Below are 18,075 nucleotides of genomic sequence, written 5' to 3'. Positions count from 1 at the left end.
TTATACAATTAGTATAATTACATCTAATTACATAATTAGTGTAAATACGTGTAATGACTTAAATAGAACTTGCAATTACAACACGTCCTGGTGTAAAAATTCTTATTAAAGTTGCTTTCAGAAGAGGGCTGGGAGCAGTCGTGCTGCACAGACGCGGGTTTCGTGGTGGCCTTTGAACCTGTTCGTGAAGAATCTGGGTCAGGAGCACTTGAGGCCAGAGCAACAGCTGCCCCAGAAACTTCACCCGCTGAGCCAGGCGCGGGCTCAGGGGTCCTGGGGTGGGGCGTGGATTTGGGGTAAAGAGACACTGACGGTTGTTTGTAAGGCTCAGCTGTACGGTGGCTTCTGGGGTAGCGGCTGTCGAAGTCTCAGTGTCCATACACTCCACACGCACAGCACCTCTGAGCCCGCAGGCACCTGTGAGATGAGCTGAGATGATAGTGCCCGCCCAAGGCATCGAAGGGACCCGCTCAGTGAGCCCACCTCTCTGCCGAGTGAGCCTTCATAGCTAACTGCGCTTCCTCCCCTTCTCTCCCGCATCCTCCCAGCAGCTTTGCGAAGTAGGTGGGGCAGGAATTACAGTGTTCATTGTACAAAGGAGGAGGCGGGCTGAGAGAGGCCAGCGTGTCCGCCACTCGACCCAGACAGAACTGGGGCTCCAGGCTTCTGCCCCAGGCCCCATAGGCTCCTTCCTGTCCCAAGTCCTCTGCCTTCTTTAGGACAGAGCCTGGCCTTTTCTGTGCTACTCATTATCCTGGCCTCGGGCAGCATCTGTCCCAGCTGGTCACCCTCAGATTAGCACGTGCCCTGTGGAATGACAGCCAGAGCAGGAGTTCCAGCCCTGTTCCAGCCCTGCCACACGCCAGCCCCGGCTGCCTCTCTGGGCAAGACCTGTGCACACGGATGCTCCCTCCTTCCACGCCATCCCTGCTGCCACAGCCCCGGTTCCTGCCCTGGCCCTGCCCAGGCTCCCAACCCCTAGATGGGTTCTTCTGCAGCTAGAAGGATCTTTCTGCAATTCAGAAATAATCAAGTCACCCGTCTTCTTTTTTAAAAAATTCTTCCATTTAGAATTTATTGAGATGTCATTGGCATATTACATGGTATAAGTTCAAGGTGTGCAACATAATGATTTGATATATGTATATATTGCAAAATGATCACATGGGTAATTGTAGTTAACGCATCCATCACCTCACATGGTTATTTATTTTTTGTGTGATGAGCACTTTTAAAATCTACTCCTAGCAACTTTCAAATTTACAAGACAGTATTGTTAACTTCAGTCCAATGCTGTACAGTACTTATTTATCATATAACTGGAAATCTGTAGCTTTTGACTACCTTCACCCATTTCCCCCAAGCTCCACCTGCTGCCACTGGCAACCACCAATTTGTTCTCTGTTGCTAAGAGTTCATTTTTTTAAGATTCCATGTATAAGTGAAATCATAGAGCATTTGTGTTTCTCTGTTTGCCTTATTTCTCTCAGCATAATGCCTTCAAGTTTCATCTATATCATCAGAAATGGCAGGGTCTCCTCAATTTTGTATTGGTCACCCCCTTTCTTGAAACCCATCAGAGCACAGCCCCCATTGGGATGGCTTTGAGTTCTCGCTTGGACCATACCTCTCTGCCTCAAACCCTCAGCAACAACAGATAGCATGCAGGAAGAGCCAGTAGTAAAGATGTAGCTGTGCATCACCGTGTCCCAGAAACACAGGCAGTGAGCACGACGGATACTCCAGACTGTGGCCCCCAGGTTCAGAATCAGATGAGGGTGACCAGGCAGCTCCCAAGGGGCAGTGGGTCCCCAAAATTCTTCTGGCAAGAGAGGAGCAGAACCAGGCTTCCCTGCTAGTCCAGGAGCCAGCCTGTGCCTGGGGCCACCCCTGGGCTGGGCAAGGCCAGGGTGACTGCAAACTTGCTATAAGGCGAGGGTAAGCAGTAGGGAGAGAAAATGAAACATAAAACAGAGAAGAAAAGAAGCAGTGCCCAAGGTGAGTCTGTAGACAGGATTGTAAAACACATGATGCAATCTAATGCTAAGAAGGGCAATCAATAAAATCAACTTTTGGAACATGAATTTATTCAAGATGAAGCTAATTTTGTGGCGTATTCATAGCAATGACTTTTAAATATGTTTAGGATACTCAAAGAAGTTAAAAATAAAGGAATAACATCCACTTGAAATAAATAAGGAATAATGAAACAAAAAAATCATGAAAATTAAACATCAGACAGTTACAAAAATTATTTGAAAATCTGGTAATGAAAAACATGGTGATTGAAATAAAAAAATTAATAGGATGAACAGAGGTAATTAGTGCTTTGGAATATGGCACCACTGAGATAGCACAGAGATGCAAAGAAGCATAAAAAATTGTATATATGTAATTTTATATATATATAAAATTATATATATGTATAAATTATATATTCATATATATATATATGAAGCAGCAGAACTGAGTGGTGTGGGCGGGGCCTTGCTGAAGGCCAAGGAGCTGCAGGTTGCAGAAAGAGTCATCCATACTGAGGACCACAAGTCTGTATTCAAGTGCTAAAGGACAGGCAGTGTCTATGAGCTGCACTTAGGGTAGACAGGGCTGGGACCACACAAAGGAATATGGAAAGAGAACCTCCGTAAGGCCTCCAGGAGCAGAGAAGGTGCCACAGGACCCTCCTTGACCTTGTTGGGCAGCAAGGAGGCATGATAAAACAGAATCCCACTGAGGCACCATATTTGAAGAGTACAAAGCCGCCGTAAGGAGAAATATGAAAAAGAGAAGCAATTTTTACCATAAATAAAAAATACTACCGCCAAAGTCCAGTATTCTACTATGAATTAAAAGAAAGAAATCAATACAGTAATCACTGCTAAGGAGGAAACTGCAGTGCTGAACGACAAGGACTGAGGGAAGAGATGGCTAAATGGCCGAAGTACTGGAGAGAGGGAAATGTGAGCTGAAAATGTTCAGGAAAAAATAGGAAGACCATCACATAAATACATAACTGGGGGAGCACAGGGCACCGTAGACACAGCAGAAGACAGAGTGAGACCTAGGAGGCAGGAGTGAGAGAAGTATACAAAACAAGAAAGAATGGATTTTTAAATATTAGGAAGTGGTACCTAGAGAAGACAAGCAAAGAAGATACAACAGGTGGATAATTGGAGGCTTTAAAGAAGAAAACCGGGATGACGGGGCAGAAGAGCTACAGTAAGACTCGCCCACGGTTCCCTGCGATATGAATTTGGCTATAATGTGGTAGGCAGTTTGCTCCTGTTATGTCAGTGATGGTGGGCTGAAGTTATCTTCTGCGGAGGAAGGGCTGGAGGGAAGGGAAGGCTGAGTGGGGAATCAGGAGGCAGAGCATGGGCTCCGCTAGTATTGGCCCAGCCCAGTCTTCCCAGTTCAGGCCAGTGAAGGGGGTGCCAGGGCTGGCAGGTTCCTAGGGGCCACTGTCCATTCAGTCACAGGACCCTAGAAGTGACATTGAAACCAGGTGGCACCAAATTGCAGCCTGCGCTGGCATCAATTGGCTGAAGCTTGCTGGACCTCAGAACCCCTGTTTGAGCAGATCTGCGGCCACCTCAGTCATTTTTAGTAGTCTTGTGTTGACATGAGCACACGTCTTACAGGATTGAATCTGATGGGCCTGACTTTTCATGGTGTGGTGATGCTTCACTGTTTTTAAAAGATAATTCAAGGGACTTCCCTGGTGGCACAGTGGTTGAGAATCCACCTGCCAATGCAGGGGACATGGGTTTGAGCCCGGGTCCGGGAAGATCCCACATGCCATGGAGCAGCTAAGCCCGTGCACCACAACTACTGAGCCCACATGCCACAACTACTGAAGCCCACACGCCTAGAGTCTGTGCTCCGCAACAAGAGAACCCACCACAATGAGAAGCCCATGCACTGCAACGAAGAGTAGCCCCCGCTCGCTACAACTAGAGAAAGCCACCGTGCAGCAACCAAGACCTAAAGCAGCCCAAAAAATAATAATAATTTAAAAAAATTTTAATTTAAAAAAAAGGTAATTCAAGAAAATTTATTGAAATAAAAGGAGACTTTAATTTCTATACTGCAAGGACGCACTAGGTACCAGGGGAAGTTGACGTGTGTGCTGGGTTGACATTGGGTCACAGCCCAGTAAAGTCACTGACTTAATGGAAACGAAAGGATACGTAAGCATCCAGGCAAAAGCAATCAAGTCGCTTTAGAGGGAGAACAACTGGGCCGGCTTCTCACTTTTCCACAGCAACCATTCAGTCCAGAACACAGGAGAGCGGGAAGAGAGAAGGGAACCCAAGGATCTTAGGTGCAGCCAAGATGTCCTTCACGTTGAAAGGCCACAGACTAAAGGTTTTAAATCTGCCAAGAACTCAGGAAATGATGTTCCCATGAGCCATTCATGAGAAACTACTAGAAACTCAACCCCCATCGACCACAAGACGCTTGGGAAAGCTTGGCACCAACGCTGGTTGAGCGTCGTGCATATTTAACTACAGAGTAAAACAAACAGGATAAGGGTGCTGGAACAGAATGTAAATATTACATGTATAAGATGACACATAAATATTAATGTGTAAGATTCACCTAAGTGAACAGAGAGCGAGGGAGAGAAGGTAGGAGGAATAAGCTTTCAGATTGTCACGTTTGTAGAGTTGGAACTGTCAGTGGATCGAAGAATATGATTTAAAGCTGACAAATTGAGGCAAACTATTTTCAACAGCATTGAAGTAAAAACTGGAAAGAAGGAGTAAACAGTCGCTATTTGAGATGCTGTAGAAAACTCAGGAGAATCTCAGTGGAAAAACTGCTGCAGACAATGAGAATTCAGCGTGGCAGCGGGTGTGATATTAACTTACAAACGTCAGTAGTCTTTAGAGAAACACATAGCAACCTGTTAGAAGCTTTCTAGACAACTGCATTTGCAATTGCAACAGAAGGATGAAATGCCAAGGAATAAACATGATAATCAATACCTGTTTGAGGAAAAGTTTGAAACTCCTGAAGACAAAGAACAGAAGCACCTTGTGGTTTTAGAGAGGAAAATTTAATATTATTAGGTTGTTGTTATGTCCTAGGTTAATTTATAATTTTAGCATCATCCCAGGAAATATACCAACTGACTCCCTCATTGTCAGAACTGCCGAAGATGGTTTCTAAATTTCACATGAAAAAATAAACAAGAAGAGCCGAGGAAGCTCAGAACAGGAAAAAACAGGGATGGGATTCTAATGCTATCAGATTACTGTAAAGCCTTGAAAACTAAAAGTGAGGTGGTAGCTCATGAATAGATGGGAAGATTTAAGGAATGGAATAGAGGGCCGTGTGTGTGTGTGTGTGTGTGTATGATAATCTAGTGTATGATTCACTCTTCAGTGAAAAGCGGAGAGATGGAATTTTCAATCAATGGTATTGGAAAAAACGAGTGGCCACATGGAATAAAATGAATCCATATATACCATATACGACAGGATGAATGCCAAATAGATCAAAAATTTTAATGGAAAAAGTGAAACTCTAGGTACTAAGATAAAAATAAGCAACTTGCTTTCTAAACTCAGAGTCTCTAGCTAAGATGCAAAAATCCAGACACTGCAAAAGAAAATACTGATAAATTCTACTACGTACAATTTTTAAAAAGTCTATATGGCCAAAAAAAAAAAAAAGCACCAGTGGGACCTAATCCCCACCTCCCTAGATGTGGGCTGTGCGTAGTGACCTCCTCCCAAAGGTGACAGCGTGGACGGGGGTGGGGTAAAGAGGGACTTTGCAGAGCAGACGCCTGACAGCCACACTTCAGCCAGGTGATCAAGGTCAACATCACAGTGATCAGCCATGTTGACGGTGCGTGCGATGCGCCAAGGGGATGGGATGAGGGCCCTTCACCTCTGTGGTCTCCCTGCAAAACCCAGGACCCCACTCTAATCCTGAGAAAAACATCGGGCAGATCCCAGACAAGAGTCTGCCTCCAAAATTCCTGGTCAGTCCTCAAACAGCCAAGGTCATCTAAAACAAGGACAGTCTGAGAAACTATCACAGCCCAGAGGAGCTAAGGAGACAGGATGACTGATGTCATATGGGGTCCTGGGTGGGGTCCTGGGACAGAGAAAGTGCATTAAATGAAAACTAAGGAAACCCAAAATAGAAAAGCCACGTTAACCCTTCTCTGTTTCCTTCCCTCAGAAAATCGCCTTCATGGTAGCGCTGGGCCTGGTGACAACGGAGCATCTGGAAGGTGAGGATCCTTGTGGCGGAGCTGGGCCTGGCCTGTGGGATGGGGCGGGGGGTTGCTGAATTGGCATCAGACAGAAGCAGTGGGTCTCGAATTCCCAGTCAGATGGCAGCACCCAGGTGTGACCCACCTTCTGCGCGGTTGATGCCAAGTGCCAGGTGGTCATCACAGAGACCAAGGCGCCTGCCTGCTTTCCCAGCCTGTGACTGTGCACAAAACCCACTGTGTCTATTGGAGGGACTTTGTGCATTCCCTGCCTCCAAGTTGGAGGCAGCACAGTGAAGTGATAAGAGCAAGGTGCCCAGCTCGGCCGTTACTAACTACTCAGGCCTGGGCAAGTCACCCAGCTCCTCTGGGCCTCAGTTTCTGTGTCTGTGAAATGGGACAATAACCCACCCTTCCTCCTGGGACTGTTGTAAAGAACCAAGAGGAGTGCCCAGCACCACCTCCCCTGCTATCGAACTGGTCCATGGGCCCTGTCTGCCCCCAAACCCATCGGTGGAAACCAGAACATTATTTGAGCAGACAGGTCAGCGTAATACTACAGGTGCTGTTTGACTTTCCCGATAAGATCAATCACAAATGAGGTCTGTGCGTCGTCATAGAATCTAAGGGCCTGGAAAGCATGGAAACCAACCTTCTGGTTGCACTTGTGGGGAAGCTGAGGCCAGAGAAGTTGATTTTCTTGCTCAAGGTCCCACAGCCAGTCAGTATCAGGCCCAGGCTGGAATCCAGGTCTCCTGACTCCCAGCTCAGGGTGTTTTCCACGATTCTGACCTCACCGCTAAAATTATTTTATAAAGTGAAAACATCCCTACACCGCAGGTAAATCTGGATTTGGGAAGGAAAACTAACTTGCTTTTCCTCCTTAAAATCGAGGAAAGGAAGGGAATGAACTGAATCTCCCAGTGCCCAAGGCACTTACAGGCTTTAATCTCAGGTGGAGGTTCTCTCCATCACAGCAGGTGAGTAACTGAAGCCCGGGGAAGGGAGGGTACCTGGGGAGCCCACACAACTCGCCGGAGCCTCCCGTGCACAGCTGAGTCAAACGTGCCCAGGAGGTGGGTCCAGGCCTTTCCACGGCCACCTCCCTTTGCATTCCCTGGGTCTGACTTGCTCTCTGGCGGCAGCTGGGGTGTAGATCTGGGTGGAGAGGGACAGGAGTGTGGCCCAGCCACCCAGACCCCCAAGGCTCCACTGACCTGGCCCCAGTGGGCAAGTCTCATCTGAGCAGCCCCTGCTCGTGGCCCCCTTCCTTCTGCTGTGCAGGGCTGGAAGGGGTTCTCTGAGCTTTCCATCTGAATGTCTGAATACTCCTGCTTGAACTTGAGTGTAAGGAATCCAGCTCTGCTTGGCGGCCTTTGAGAGCTATTTATGCTCTGCCTTTGGGGTCATGGAGGCAGCCTGGGGCAGTGGGACTGGCCTGCACATCCAAGTCAGAAGTCCTGTGTTCAAGCCCTGGCCGTGCTGCTTACAGCTGGGTGACCTTGGGCAGGCTCCTTCCCCACTCTGAACCTCAGTCTCTTCATCTACAACGTGAGGAAAACCACATCTTCAGACTTTGCAGGGGTGTCGTGGCGACTGAGATAAAAGCACTCTGCGAATACATTTGGGAATGTTGTGATTTTTATAAATCATCCTCATTGTGGAAACTCTCCTCCCTCTTGCCCATGATACCCTAAATACTTATTTATTTGGACCCTATCTTTTCCCAAAGAGGGTCTGAGTTGCCTTACAAGAAACACACAAATAATACTGAAACAGTTTCAGAGAAGAAATCAGGTCCAAGAGACAGAGATTCGGAAATAATGTCAAAACAGCTACACACAGAGAGACAGGGCCCACCTGGCAGTCAAAGCAAAGGAAGAAAATGAAAATGAAGGGGAGAGAAAACCCAGTTCTCGAGCTGCATGAGGCCCACCACGCCGGCCCCCATCAGGAGGACTCGTGCCTGGTGTCCTGGGGGTCAGGCTGCCGAACAGAGGCTGCACCTGCCCTTCCCAGGAGCCTGGAGTCCCACCCTGCAGCTCAGCCAGGCCAGCGTCTGACCAGCGGGCATCTGCTGTCCCCAGGGTCCCATGAGAGACATCCCCGGGCCAGAGGATGGCACACGGGGCCTTGCTGAGAGCAGGTGCCTGGATTCTGGGTACCTCCCATCCTCCCACCAGTCAGTCCTTCAGCCTGGGGCCAGCAGGTCCGTCCTGCCTCAAAGTGAGCAATTCCCAGGGCACCCACCCGCCCGGGGCCACTCTGGGGCGCGGATGCTAGGCAGAGAGGCTGCAGGGCAGGAAGGGATGGTGGCGCCCGGGGTTTGCAGAGGAGGCATCCAGGGTCCTGGGGCAGGAAGATGCCAGTAACTGCTGCATCTGTGCCTTTCCAGAAATCCAGAGCAAGCGCCAGGAGCGGAAGAGAAGAAGCACAGCGAACCCCGCCTACAGCGGCCTCCTAGAGACAGAGGTGAGGGACCCGCCGTCTCCACGCCAGGGAAGGGGGAGGCTCCCCTGGGCTGGCCTCCCTCACCTGCCCCTCCAGGGATTAGAGTTCAGGGAGTGCCATCAATAATTCTTTCTTTACCTCCTGGGCTCAGAAGCAGTTGAGAGACAGATGCAGAGGATCGGGATGTCAGTGGGGCGCCTCACCTAGGCTGCCCTGGGGGGTGTGCTCGGGATGCCGCTTGCAGCCGGCTCCGATTCTTCACCCTGATTATCCGACATGAGGTCTGCTCGCAGGCAGTGCTGGCCGCCTGGGCCTCCCGGGACCACTCGGGACCAACTTTGGAGCCCGGCCGGCTTGGCGGAGCTCGTGACTTGGAGAGCCGAGAATGTGAGGCCACAGAGAGAAAGTCCCGGAAGGGGCTGGGCTGAGTGAGGGTGGATCCTTGTCTCCCCCGGGGAGGAGGGAAGGGAGCGGCCGTGACTCCAGCTGACTTCCCTCCGTGTGGAGGCGCGAGGCCAGGAGCAAGAGACGTGGCCTGGCATGCCCGGCTTTCCCTCCTCCCGAAGCCCTGAGCCCAGCTCCCCTTCACACGGCGGTACCCCGGCTCCAAGACTGTTTCCTCATGGTGGGTAGCGTGCACTTCCCCCGGATAGCCGAAACTGGTAAAATAGGGCATTAAAGTGAACTCCAAGACAGGGAATTCCCTCACAGTCCAAATCCCGTCCAGACTGCCTGCCCGGGGCCCGCTGCGGCCCTGTAAGGAGATGATGAGAGTAACCAAACACCAGCCAGTGATGCAGTGTCAGGACTTAAGGATGGGAGCACCTTGGCCCCCTCCCATCAGCACATTCCCAGGGAAAAACGGAATCCAGAATGAGATCTTCTTGCCTTTGCAAATTAAAGTCCAAAATTCTAGGCTAAAATCCAGATGTCATCTCCCAGAAGCTGGCTCTGCAGAGGCTGCCAGCAGCCTTTCCCAGATGCCCTGGGCTTTCCTAGGGAAAACTCCCTGGAATCTTCCCCGAGAATGGAAGCCATTGCCTGAAGGCCCCGAAGTCAGGCAACCCCCTGACATGGAGCCATGTCTGCAGAGGCCAGGGCCTGGCACATTCCAGAGGTCAGCAAGACTCTGCAGGGCCCGGAGGAGGGTCACCGAAATGCCGTGCTCGCTTCCCCTGGGGTGTTCGTCAGCCTGGGCCAGTGGTCCCAAACCTATGGCTCACAAACTGGCCCTCACTGGGAGGGAGGCTCCCGTGGGTGGCCCTGTGGGGAGAGCCCACTTGTGTCTGCGTCGCCTGGCTCCCCAGCCCGCCCGCCTGTCCTTGCTTGTACTGTCCCCCGACTCCTGCTCGGAGAACACACGTGTTTATACCTGCTCACTTCCTCCCCAATTTTCTGAGCAAGCCATGTCCTGAGACGGCCCCAAGCGCTGGGCCCCATTTGTGAGAGTCACAGAGCCGTTTCTGCATCTCCACCCAAGGAGACGGTGTGTCCTCTGTACAGTATGGGCGCTGTCCCCTTGGTTGTGCTCACTGATGGAAGCATCCCCTGCTCTGTGGGCATGGCCGTGACCTCTTCTCCGAAGCCTGTGGCCACGGCCAGAGATGACCTGATTAGCGAATCAAGAGCCGATGCAAAGCCCTGTGACCTTGAGCCCTGGACACATATGTAGCCCAGGAGTAGCCCTCCCGTGGGTCCCTCCCTTGGCCCTGAACACGGCCCAATCATGTCGAGAGAGATGGGTTTATAGCCCATCACCCAAGCCTAGAACCATCTTCTTGCCACAGCCAAAGCCATGTCGAACCACCAAAGTCTGAACCCACGTGGCCTGTGGTTGCTAAAGCCCAGGACTAAAGCCACCTTCTGGAATATACCAGGAACTTCCATCTACCCGTGATGTTTTGGGCACCAGGGGCCACTCTTTGTGGTCAGGGTTCCTGGAACTCATGCCGAGAAGTGGGGTTTAGCGAGCCAGTCCATAATACACCTCATTTCCCCACCTGACCCCAGAACCAGCTGAGAAAGAAGATACAGGAGGAACACAGATGGACAGCCACACGTCAGCTTTGTTACTGATTTGCCCCAGTCGGAGAGCCCTAACCTTCCTGAATGAGGCAGATATTCCCACGGGGAGCAGGGATGGACCCGTGGGCAGAGCCTTTGCTGGCTTTTGCCCTCGCCAACCTGTCTCTCCCCGTCCCCACGCCCCTGTGTCTGTACCCGTTTCTGCCTCTGGCCGTGGGTGTCCGGCTGGAGTCCGGAGCCCAGGATGGGGAGCCTGTCCTGGGTGAGCCCTGGGCGGGGTCAGTGTCACCCAGGAGGGCTCCCTCCTGATCTGGTGGTTTGGTTTGGTTTTCTGTCCCCTGCAGAGGAAGCGGCTGGCGTCCAACTATCTCAACACGCCCCTGTTCCTCACAGCAAGAGGTAAGCACTTCTCCCGCAGGGCAGCTGTGGGGCTGGGCTGGGCCGTACCTCCCTCCACAGGCAGCGGCCTGGCTACCCAGCCTGCCCTGTCCACAGCAGCGGCCACATGGCTGCTGACCAGCAGATAGTGCATCACAGCTCACCAGGCCCCCTGCGCCATGGCCACGCTTGTCCTCACATACCACGTTACCTCCCTGGGCCTTGGTTTGCTGATCTATATAAAATGGGCCCATAATAGTCCCGGCCTCTCAGAGCTGGGACAGTGACAGGAGGGGTGAACGTGACAGCACTTTGTAAACTGTCGAGTGCTGTGTACACGCAGGAACTGTTTTTCCCACTGGATGGTATGATTTCCAGAAATTAAAAAGAAAACTACTTTTTGTGATCATTAAAATACGTGGTTTGGCATCACTCACTAGAATGGAAGTGCCTTATGGCTGAAGACGAGCTGACAGTAAGTCACTCTGAGGGACCCCTGGAGCGATGTTCCCTGCGCTGGACAGCTCACAGCTGCCATGTGCCTCGGGGAGCTCAGGGGCCACCATGAACCTATCTCTGGGCGTGTCCTGGCCATGACTGGGGCAGAGACTGTTACTTCCATGGTGCCCTGGATGAGAACCCAGGAGTCACTGGGGCCTGTGACACTCCCGTCGGGCCCTGGGTGAGGACCCAGGAGTCACTGGGGCCTGTGACCCTCCCATCAGGCCCTGGGTGAGGACCCAGGAGTCACTGGGGCCTATGACCCTCCCATCAGGCCCTGGGTGAGGACCCAGGAGTCACTGGGGCCTGTGGGGTGAGGACCCAGGAGTCACTGGGGCCTGTGACATTCCCACCAGGCCCTGGGTGAGGACCCAGGAGTCACTGGGGCCTGTGACACTCCCATCAGGCCCTGGGTGAGGATCCAGGAGTCACTGGGGCCTGTGACACTCCCATCATGCTCCTTTCACACTGGGCCTCGTGGACTCCAGTCCTGACTGGTGCCCCTCCCGTGCCCTCTAACATGCTCTCCACCCTTCTTCCCTGTGCTAGCCAATGAGGACCCCTGCTGGAAGGTACGTGTGCCCTGGTCTTCACGCCTGGTTGGGGGGTGGGGCATGCTTTCCATACAGTCCAGGTAGGGTCACTCCTGGCAGGGGGCACGGGACCCCAGCATCCTGCTTCCCTGGAGTGGAGCTGAGGGCCTCGGGCTCCGTCCTCGGTGCTGAGGGCTTTGTACAACACCAGTCCCCTATTCAGCCTGCCCGGCAGAGTTGGACATCACCACAGGGCTCAGCCCGCAGGTTCAAGCAGGAGCCCTCTGGACGCAGAGATACCGGGAGCCACGAAGCCCTGAATGGAAGCAGCCGATGCTGGGTGCCTGTGTGTTCTGTCTGGCCTCGCTGTGTGACCCTGGGCAGAGCTGGTCCTCTCTGGTCCTCATTCCCTACCTCATAAGGGACTGGACTTGGGTCTCAGGGTCTCACCCCACATGCCCACATTTCGATGATTGTGCGAGACCCCAACCCACCACGCATGCACCACGTCCCTGCTTCCCAGGATGCTGGCTGGTCATGACCTCATTTGTGGGCGCGGCTTCAGAGTTTATTTTCAGTGTCTTTCTTTACTGAGTTTCAGATCTAATTGTAAAAGACATTTCTAGTCCCTACATGCCTGTAACAGTCAAACCGCTAAAAAGCACCACGTGATGAAACTCCCGTTAGGCCGTGCTGTTTGCAGCCATAACCCTGCAGTGTCGCAGGTCGGTGCCGTGGCGGGCAGCCTTTGTCTGCAGCCACCCTGTAGCTGTAGGCCGGCCCGGGCGTGGAGACAGGAGGTGCCTTGAGCCCGAGTCCTGCTGCGCGGAGCCCACACACCTGGAGGGGTGCTGGCTTTGAGGCAGGAGACCCGGATGCTGCTGGTTTCCAGGCCTGTGCCCCCTTGGTCATCACCCCTCCTCCTCCCCTTCCTGAGCTGCTGAGAACCCTGGCGGAAGAGCTGGGCCCCAGGCAGGTCCTGCACCCCAACCCCCAACTCCCAGCCCGGCTGACCTGCCTCCCACCCTCCCGTCTCTTCCAGAACGAGATCACCCACGATGAGCACTGTACTGCCTGCAAGCGAGGGGCCAACCTGCAGCCCTGCGGTACCTGCCCAGGGGCCTACCACCTCAGCTGCCTGGATCCGCCCCTCAAGACAGCACCCAAGGGCGTGTGGGTGTGCCCCAAGTGCCAGCAGAAGGTACAGGAGGCTGTGTCCCTGGGGAACGGCCGCACCCTCACCCTCACCATCTCCCGGAACCGCAGGGCCCTCCTTCACCGGGCACAATGTCTGAGGCCACTCAGACCATCTCTGCTTCCTGGGCCGTCCCCCGCGTGAGCAGAGACGGGGAGGGCCGTGGAGGGGTGAGGAGAGGAACTGGGTGAAGAACAGGGCTTCGCAACTTGGGCACAATTGACGTTTGGCCCAGGATAATCCATTTTGGGGGCCGTCCTGTGCACTGCAGGGTGTTCAGTGTCCCTGGCCTCCACCCACTAGATGCCAACAGCAGCCCCCATCATGGCCATCTCAGACACTGCTGGTTGAGGACCACTGGTGTAGAGTGAGCAGAGGTTCCCTCTGCAGCTGTCTGACTTGGTGACTCCAGATTTCCCAGGGAAGAACCGAACTAACAACACAAACCACAAAAAACAGTGCCAGTTAGCATGTTTGATCTCACTGATGACAACACGCAAATGAAAAGCTATCAAATTAGCAAAAACGACAACACTCCCTTCTGGTGACGGTGCGGTGAAGCGGGCACTCTTGCATGTTGCCTTAAAGATGTGTACGTTTTTTAAACCCGGCGTCTTGCTTTGGGGAATAGAGTCTAAGGAAACAGTCATATACAGGTAAAGTTCTGTGCAAAAAGAAGCCCCTCATCCTTTCTTTATAAAAGGGAAAAGAAGGAAACAGCCTGGCTTTCCCCCAGGAGTTGGTGGAGTAGATTCCAGTGCTTTACTCAGTGAGATGTGGTCATTGAAAATGATTTTTTACAAGGATTTTGCGATCCTTTGGGACTTGTTCACCATGTGGGATTACATTTTAAAAAAATAAAAATAGGACTTCCCTGGCGGTCCAGTGGTTAAGACTTCACGCTTCTACTGCAGGGGGCGTGGGTTCGATCCCTCGTTGGGAAAGATCCCACGTGCCATGTGGTGCGGCCAAAAATAAAAAAATAAATAAAAACAGAAAACAGGTTTTATAGCTGCTGTATAGTTTGATCATCAGCCGTCCGAGAAGAAACAGTGTGCGGAATAATAAAAACCTGGGACAAGATACCTGTGTTTGGCTGGGTGGTGGGGAAGAATCAGCATTTTTAAAAGTAGGCTTTTCTACAGCATGTATTACTTGTGAAATCATTGGGCAGTCATCTGTTTTTCAAACAACACAACTCTCGTGAGCGCCTGTCACTCTGGGTTTTGTGGGGACCTAGGGAGAGGGTGGCTGTGACAGCCCAGGGAGCTCATCCCCCCGCCAGTCCGGGTTACACAGCCAGGGCGTGCTGGGCCCCGGGCTGCCCGCTGGCTCAGTTCCCTGTCTGCCCTCCAGGCCTTAAAGAAAGACGAAGGTGTGCCCTGGACCGGGATGCTGGCTATTGTGCACTCCTACGTCACCCACAAGACAGGTAAGAAAGACACCCTCGGGATCTGGGAAAGGGCACCGATTCCCTTTTGTCTAACGCTGCCCCTAGACCACTGGACTCACTTGGCCCAGCAGAGGCTGTTCTGGGCCAGAGCTCCCTGGGACTAGTCCTGGGTGCAGGGCAGTTACTGCAGGGATGGAATTCCAGTCCCTGTGCATCCAGCGAGAGCCGCCGGCCCCTGCAGGAGGATGTGGCCAGAACGACCTCTAGGCCTGGGGTTCTTTCTACCTCTCCTGCTCAGCCTCGGCCCAGCCCCTGCTGGCCTGCAGTTCCCTGTGGGGCCTGGTCTTCTCTTTCACAGTCAAAGAAGAGGAGAAGCGGAAGCTGCTGCAGAGGGGCAGCGAGCTACAGAGCGAGCGCCGACAGCTGGAGGAGCGGGACCGGCACCTGGCCTCGGCAGTGAAGGTGCGCGGGGCAGGGTGCGGCGTCTGCCCTTAGAACCACAGGGTGCAGTGAAGGTGTGCGCGGGGCGGGGTGCGGCGTCTGCCCTTAGAACCACAGGGTGCAGTGAAGGTGCGCGGGGCGGGGTGCGGCGTCTGCCCTTAGAACCACAGGGTGCAGTGAAGGTGCGCGGGGCGGGGTGCGGCGTCTGCCCTTAGAACCACAGGGTGCAGAGCCAAAGCGTCGCTGTCTGGTCGCTGAGGCCCCAGGAGAAGACAGACTCGCCACCATCGCTTAGCAAGTCAGCAGGTGGAGAAGGCAGCTGTGTGACTCATTCGACAAATAGTTATCGAGCAGTTGAGCATCTGGCTCTGCTGCTTCTCAGCTCTGTGACCTCAGCAAGGCCCTGACCATCTCTGAACCTCAGTTTCTTCTTGTATAAAGTGAACACAGTGATTTCTTCTCTGTAGAGTGGTGATAAACAAGATGATGATAATGGTGGTGGCGATGATGGCAATGATGATGATGGAGGTGATGGTGGTGGTAGTGGTGATGGTGATGATGGTGGTGATGGTGATGGAGGTGATGGTGGTAATGGTGATGATGGAGGTGATGGTGATGGTGCTGATGATGGTGGTGATGATGGTGGTGGTGATGGTGATGATGGAGGTGGTGGTGATGATGGAGGTGATGGTGGTGGTGGTTCTGATGATGGTGGTGATGTTGGTAACAACAACTGGTAAAACCCTTTAAATGTAGTATCCCATTTAATCCTCTCCATAACCCTATGAAGAGGCTCTGTGATTATTCTTAGAGTTTGGGACGCAGACTCAAGGAGTTTATTTGCCCAGGCAGCACATAATTACAACTCTAACTCGAGGCGTCAGTCCTTAACCACTTCACTGTGTCGCCATGGTATATAAAAGGCTAGAAATGGCCATGAATACAGCAGGCCAGAGGAAGTGCAGAAAACTGGCCAGTGGCCTGAAGGTCATCTGCAGGGCTGCACTTGAGCCAAAACAGGCTCGGAGCTTCCTCCAGTGGCAGAGGTAGATGTGGTCAGCTAGGCAGCCTCACAACCACGAGGCAGCATGTTCCCACATGCCTGCAAAGCACATCATCTCCCGCCCTGAATGTTTAAGACAAACTTCTCCTGTGGGTCTGGCTGCCGTTTAATTCCATTTTTCGCTTCTGCCTAGTGTGCGTGAGGCCCTCTTCCTGGTTTCTTTCAGCCTCTGAGGTGGAAGGGAGGGGCTTTCCGAGAAAGCTGAGGGGTGGCTGCCCCAGGTGGCTTGTGTCACTGAATTCTGAGACCCTTCTCTCTGACACCCTCCCCCTGACAGAAATGCCTGGAGCTTAAGACAAGCCTGCTGGCCCAGCAGAGGGGCACCCAGTCGTCCCTGGACCGCCTGAGGGCCCTCCTGAGACTGATACAGGGCGAGCAGATGCTCCAGGTCACCATGACGACCACCAGCCCCGCCCCGCTGCTGGCCGGGCCCTGGACCAAGCCCTCAGCAAAGGCCATGCACTCTGCCTTCCAGCACCCCCCAGGGCACAACTGACCCCAAGGGACCCGTCTTCACACCCACGGAAAGTCCCTGGGACCCTGCTCACAAGACCTGAGGGTTCTGTCAGCCTTAATTCATAAACGCTATGAATTTCAGACAAAAATAAAACCAGACAGAGACAGGAAAGAAGGGAGAAGAAGCTGAGTGAGAGTCCTAGAGCCAGGATGGGTGGGGACGGAGTCCTGCACCCTTCAGGTCAGATGGGACGCCCGGAAGCCAGGTCGGGGCACAGAGTCAGCTCCCTGCTGTTGGGGGGGCTGCCCGGCCCTCCGGCTTCTGGCCACAGCTGTCTCCTCGGCCTCGTGCCACCCCCGCGGGAGAGAGAAGGGCCGAGGTGCCCTGCGGGAGGGGAGCCGAGGACACGACGTAGCCAAGTAGTAGAGCTAGTTGGGGCGAGAGGCGGGTAGCAAATCTAGGTAGACTCAGCCGCCCGCCCTCGGGCCGTCGGGCTCACGCCAGGCCTTCCAGAACGCCCGATCCGTGTTGTCAGTGTTATTAGCGTTCAGAATCGCAACTGTTTAACTTGAAGGAAGCTCCCCAGGGGACGCTGCTGTGGCCCGGCCAGGCCTCCGTCTGCCCCCTGGTCTTGGGGGCGCCCTCGCTGCACGCCTCCCTCCTCTCCTGACGTTTTGGACTCATCTTGCCCTCGATGTCTTTTTCTCATGGAGTTTCTGGGCGAGAGATGGAGCTGCAGCCACGCCAGGGAGGCGTTTGGCAGGTTTTCTATTTTGGGTTGAATCGTTCAACTTAACGACTGAAGCCTTTTCTTTCCTCCTTTTGAAGAGCCGATAAAAGTATTCCATTCCTCTTTTCTTGCCAGTACAGACACTATGCCAAAAAATAACTTTACATTTTTGTATGGCGTTTTTATTGTGAGATATTTAATGTGAAGGGGACCCTTGGTGACTTCTTTTCCTGTTCACAGTGGTCTCTGCTGCCCGGAATGAACGGAAAACCCCTGGGGCGGGGGAGCTGCCAAACCGGAGGGACCCAGAGGGTTTTTTAAGAAGTGGGGGGAGGGGGAGGAAGAGAGGGCGGTGGCCTCGGGAGACTGAAGGGTCCCTCTTGCTGTCTCCAGGAGAGCGAAGGGTGCCCGCCGCCCTGCATCTGGGGTGGGCCATGCGGGCTTGTCACGCCCACTGGTTTCTCCAGTCCCGAGGGACTTAGCACAACAGGATGAGCATCCGGGAGCCACAGGACTCCCACCCCCAGCACATCACACGGTGCCGAATTGCATTGAACATACGTGTGCGTGTGCACACGTGGCCCCAGACACGCATGCACGCACGCTGCCAGGTGCAGAGCAAGGAGGCTGGCCGGAACCCCGCAGACTGCCATGGTCCCTCCTGTCATTTTCACGA

The 18,075-nt window shown here is 53.2% G+C and overlaps 1 protein-coding gene across 2 annotated transcripts in view; it reads left to right on the top strand.

The window, feature by feature from the left end:
- Window positions 1-16,708, top strand: part of PHF21B (PHD finger protein 21B) — a gene marked incomplete at both ends in the record, with an annotated part of 93,503 nt that extends 76,795 nt beyond the window's left edge. For both annotated transcript variants that reach the window (XM_079714589.1, XM_079714590.1), the window contains 8 exons: window positions 6,199-6,250; window positions 8,628-8,704; window positions 11,053-11,107; window positions 12,137-12,159; window positions 13,163-13,321; window positions 14,672-14,747; window positions 15,067-15,170; window positions 16,490-16,708. In XM_079714589.1, the coding sequence (XP_079570715.1) occupies window positions 6,199-6,250; window positions 8,628-8,704; window positions 11,053-11,107; window positions 12,137-12,159; window positions 13,163-13,321; window positions 14,672-14,747; window positions 15,067-15,170; window positions 16,490-16,708 (765 nt within the window). The remainder of the gene's footprint in view (window positions 1-6,198; window positions 6,251-8,627; window positions 8,705-11,052; window positions 11,108-12,136; window positions 12,160-13,162; window positions 13,322-14,671; window positions 14,748-15,066; window positions 15,171-16,489) is intronic.
- Window positions 16,709-18,075: the final 1,367 nt, after the last annotated feature.

The sequence above is a fragment of the Hyperoodon ampullatus genome, assembly GCF_949752795.1.
Source record: "Hyperoodon ampullatus genome assembly, chromosome: 11".
In the NCBI taxonomy this organism is placed as follows: Eukaryota; Metazoa; Chordata; class Mammalia; order Artiodactyla; family Ziphiidae; genus Hyperoodon; species Hyperoodon ampullatus.
The sequence above is the reverse complement of the archived record's forward strand: the minus strand, read 5'-3'. Positions and strand labels throughout refer to the sequence as shown.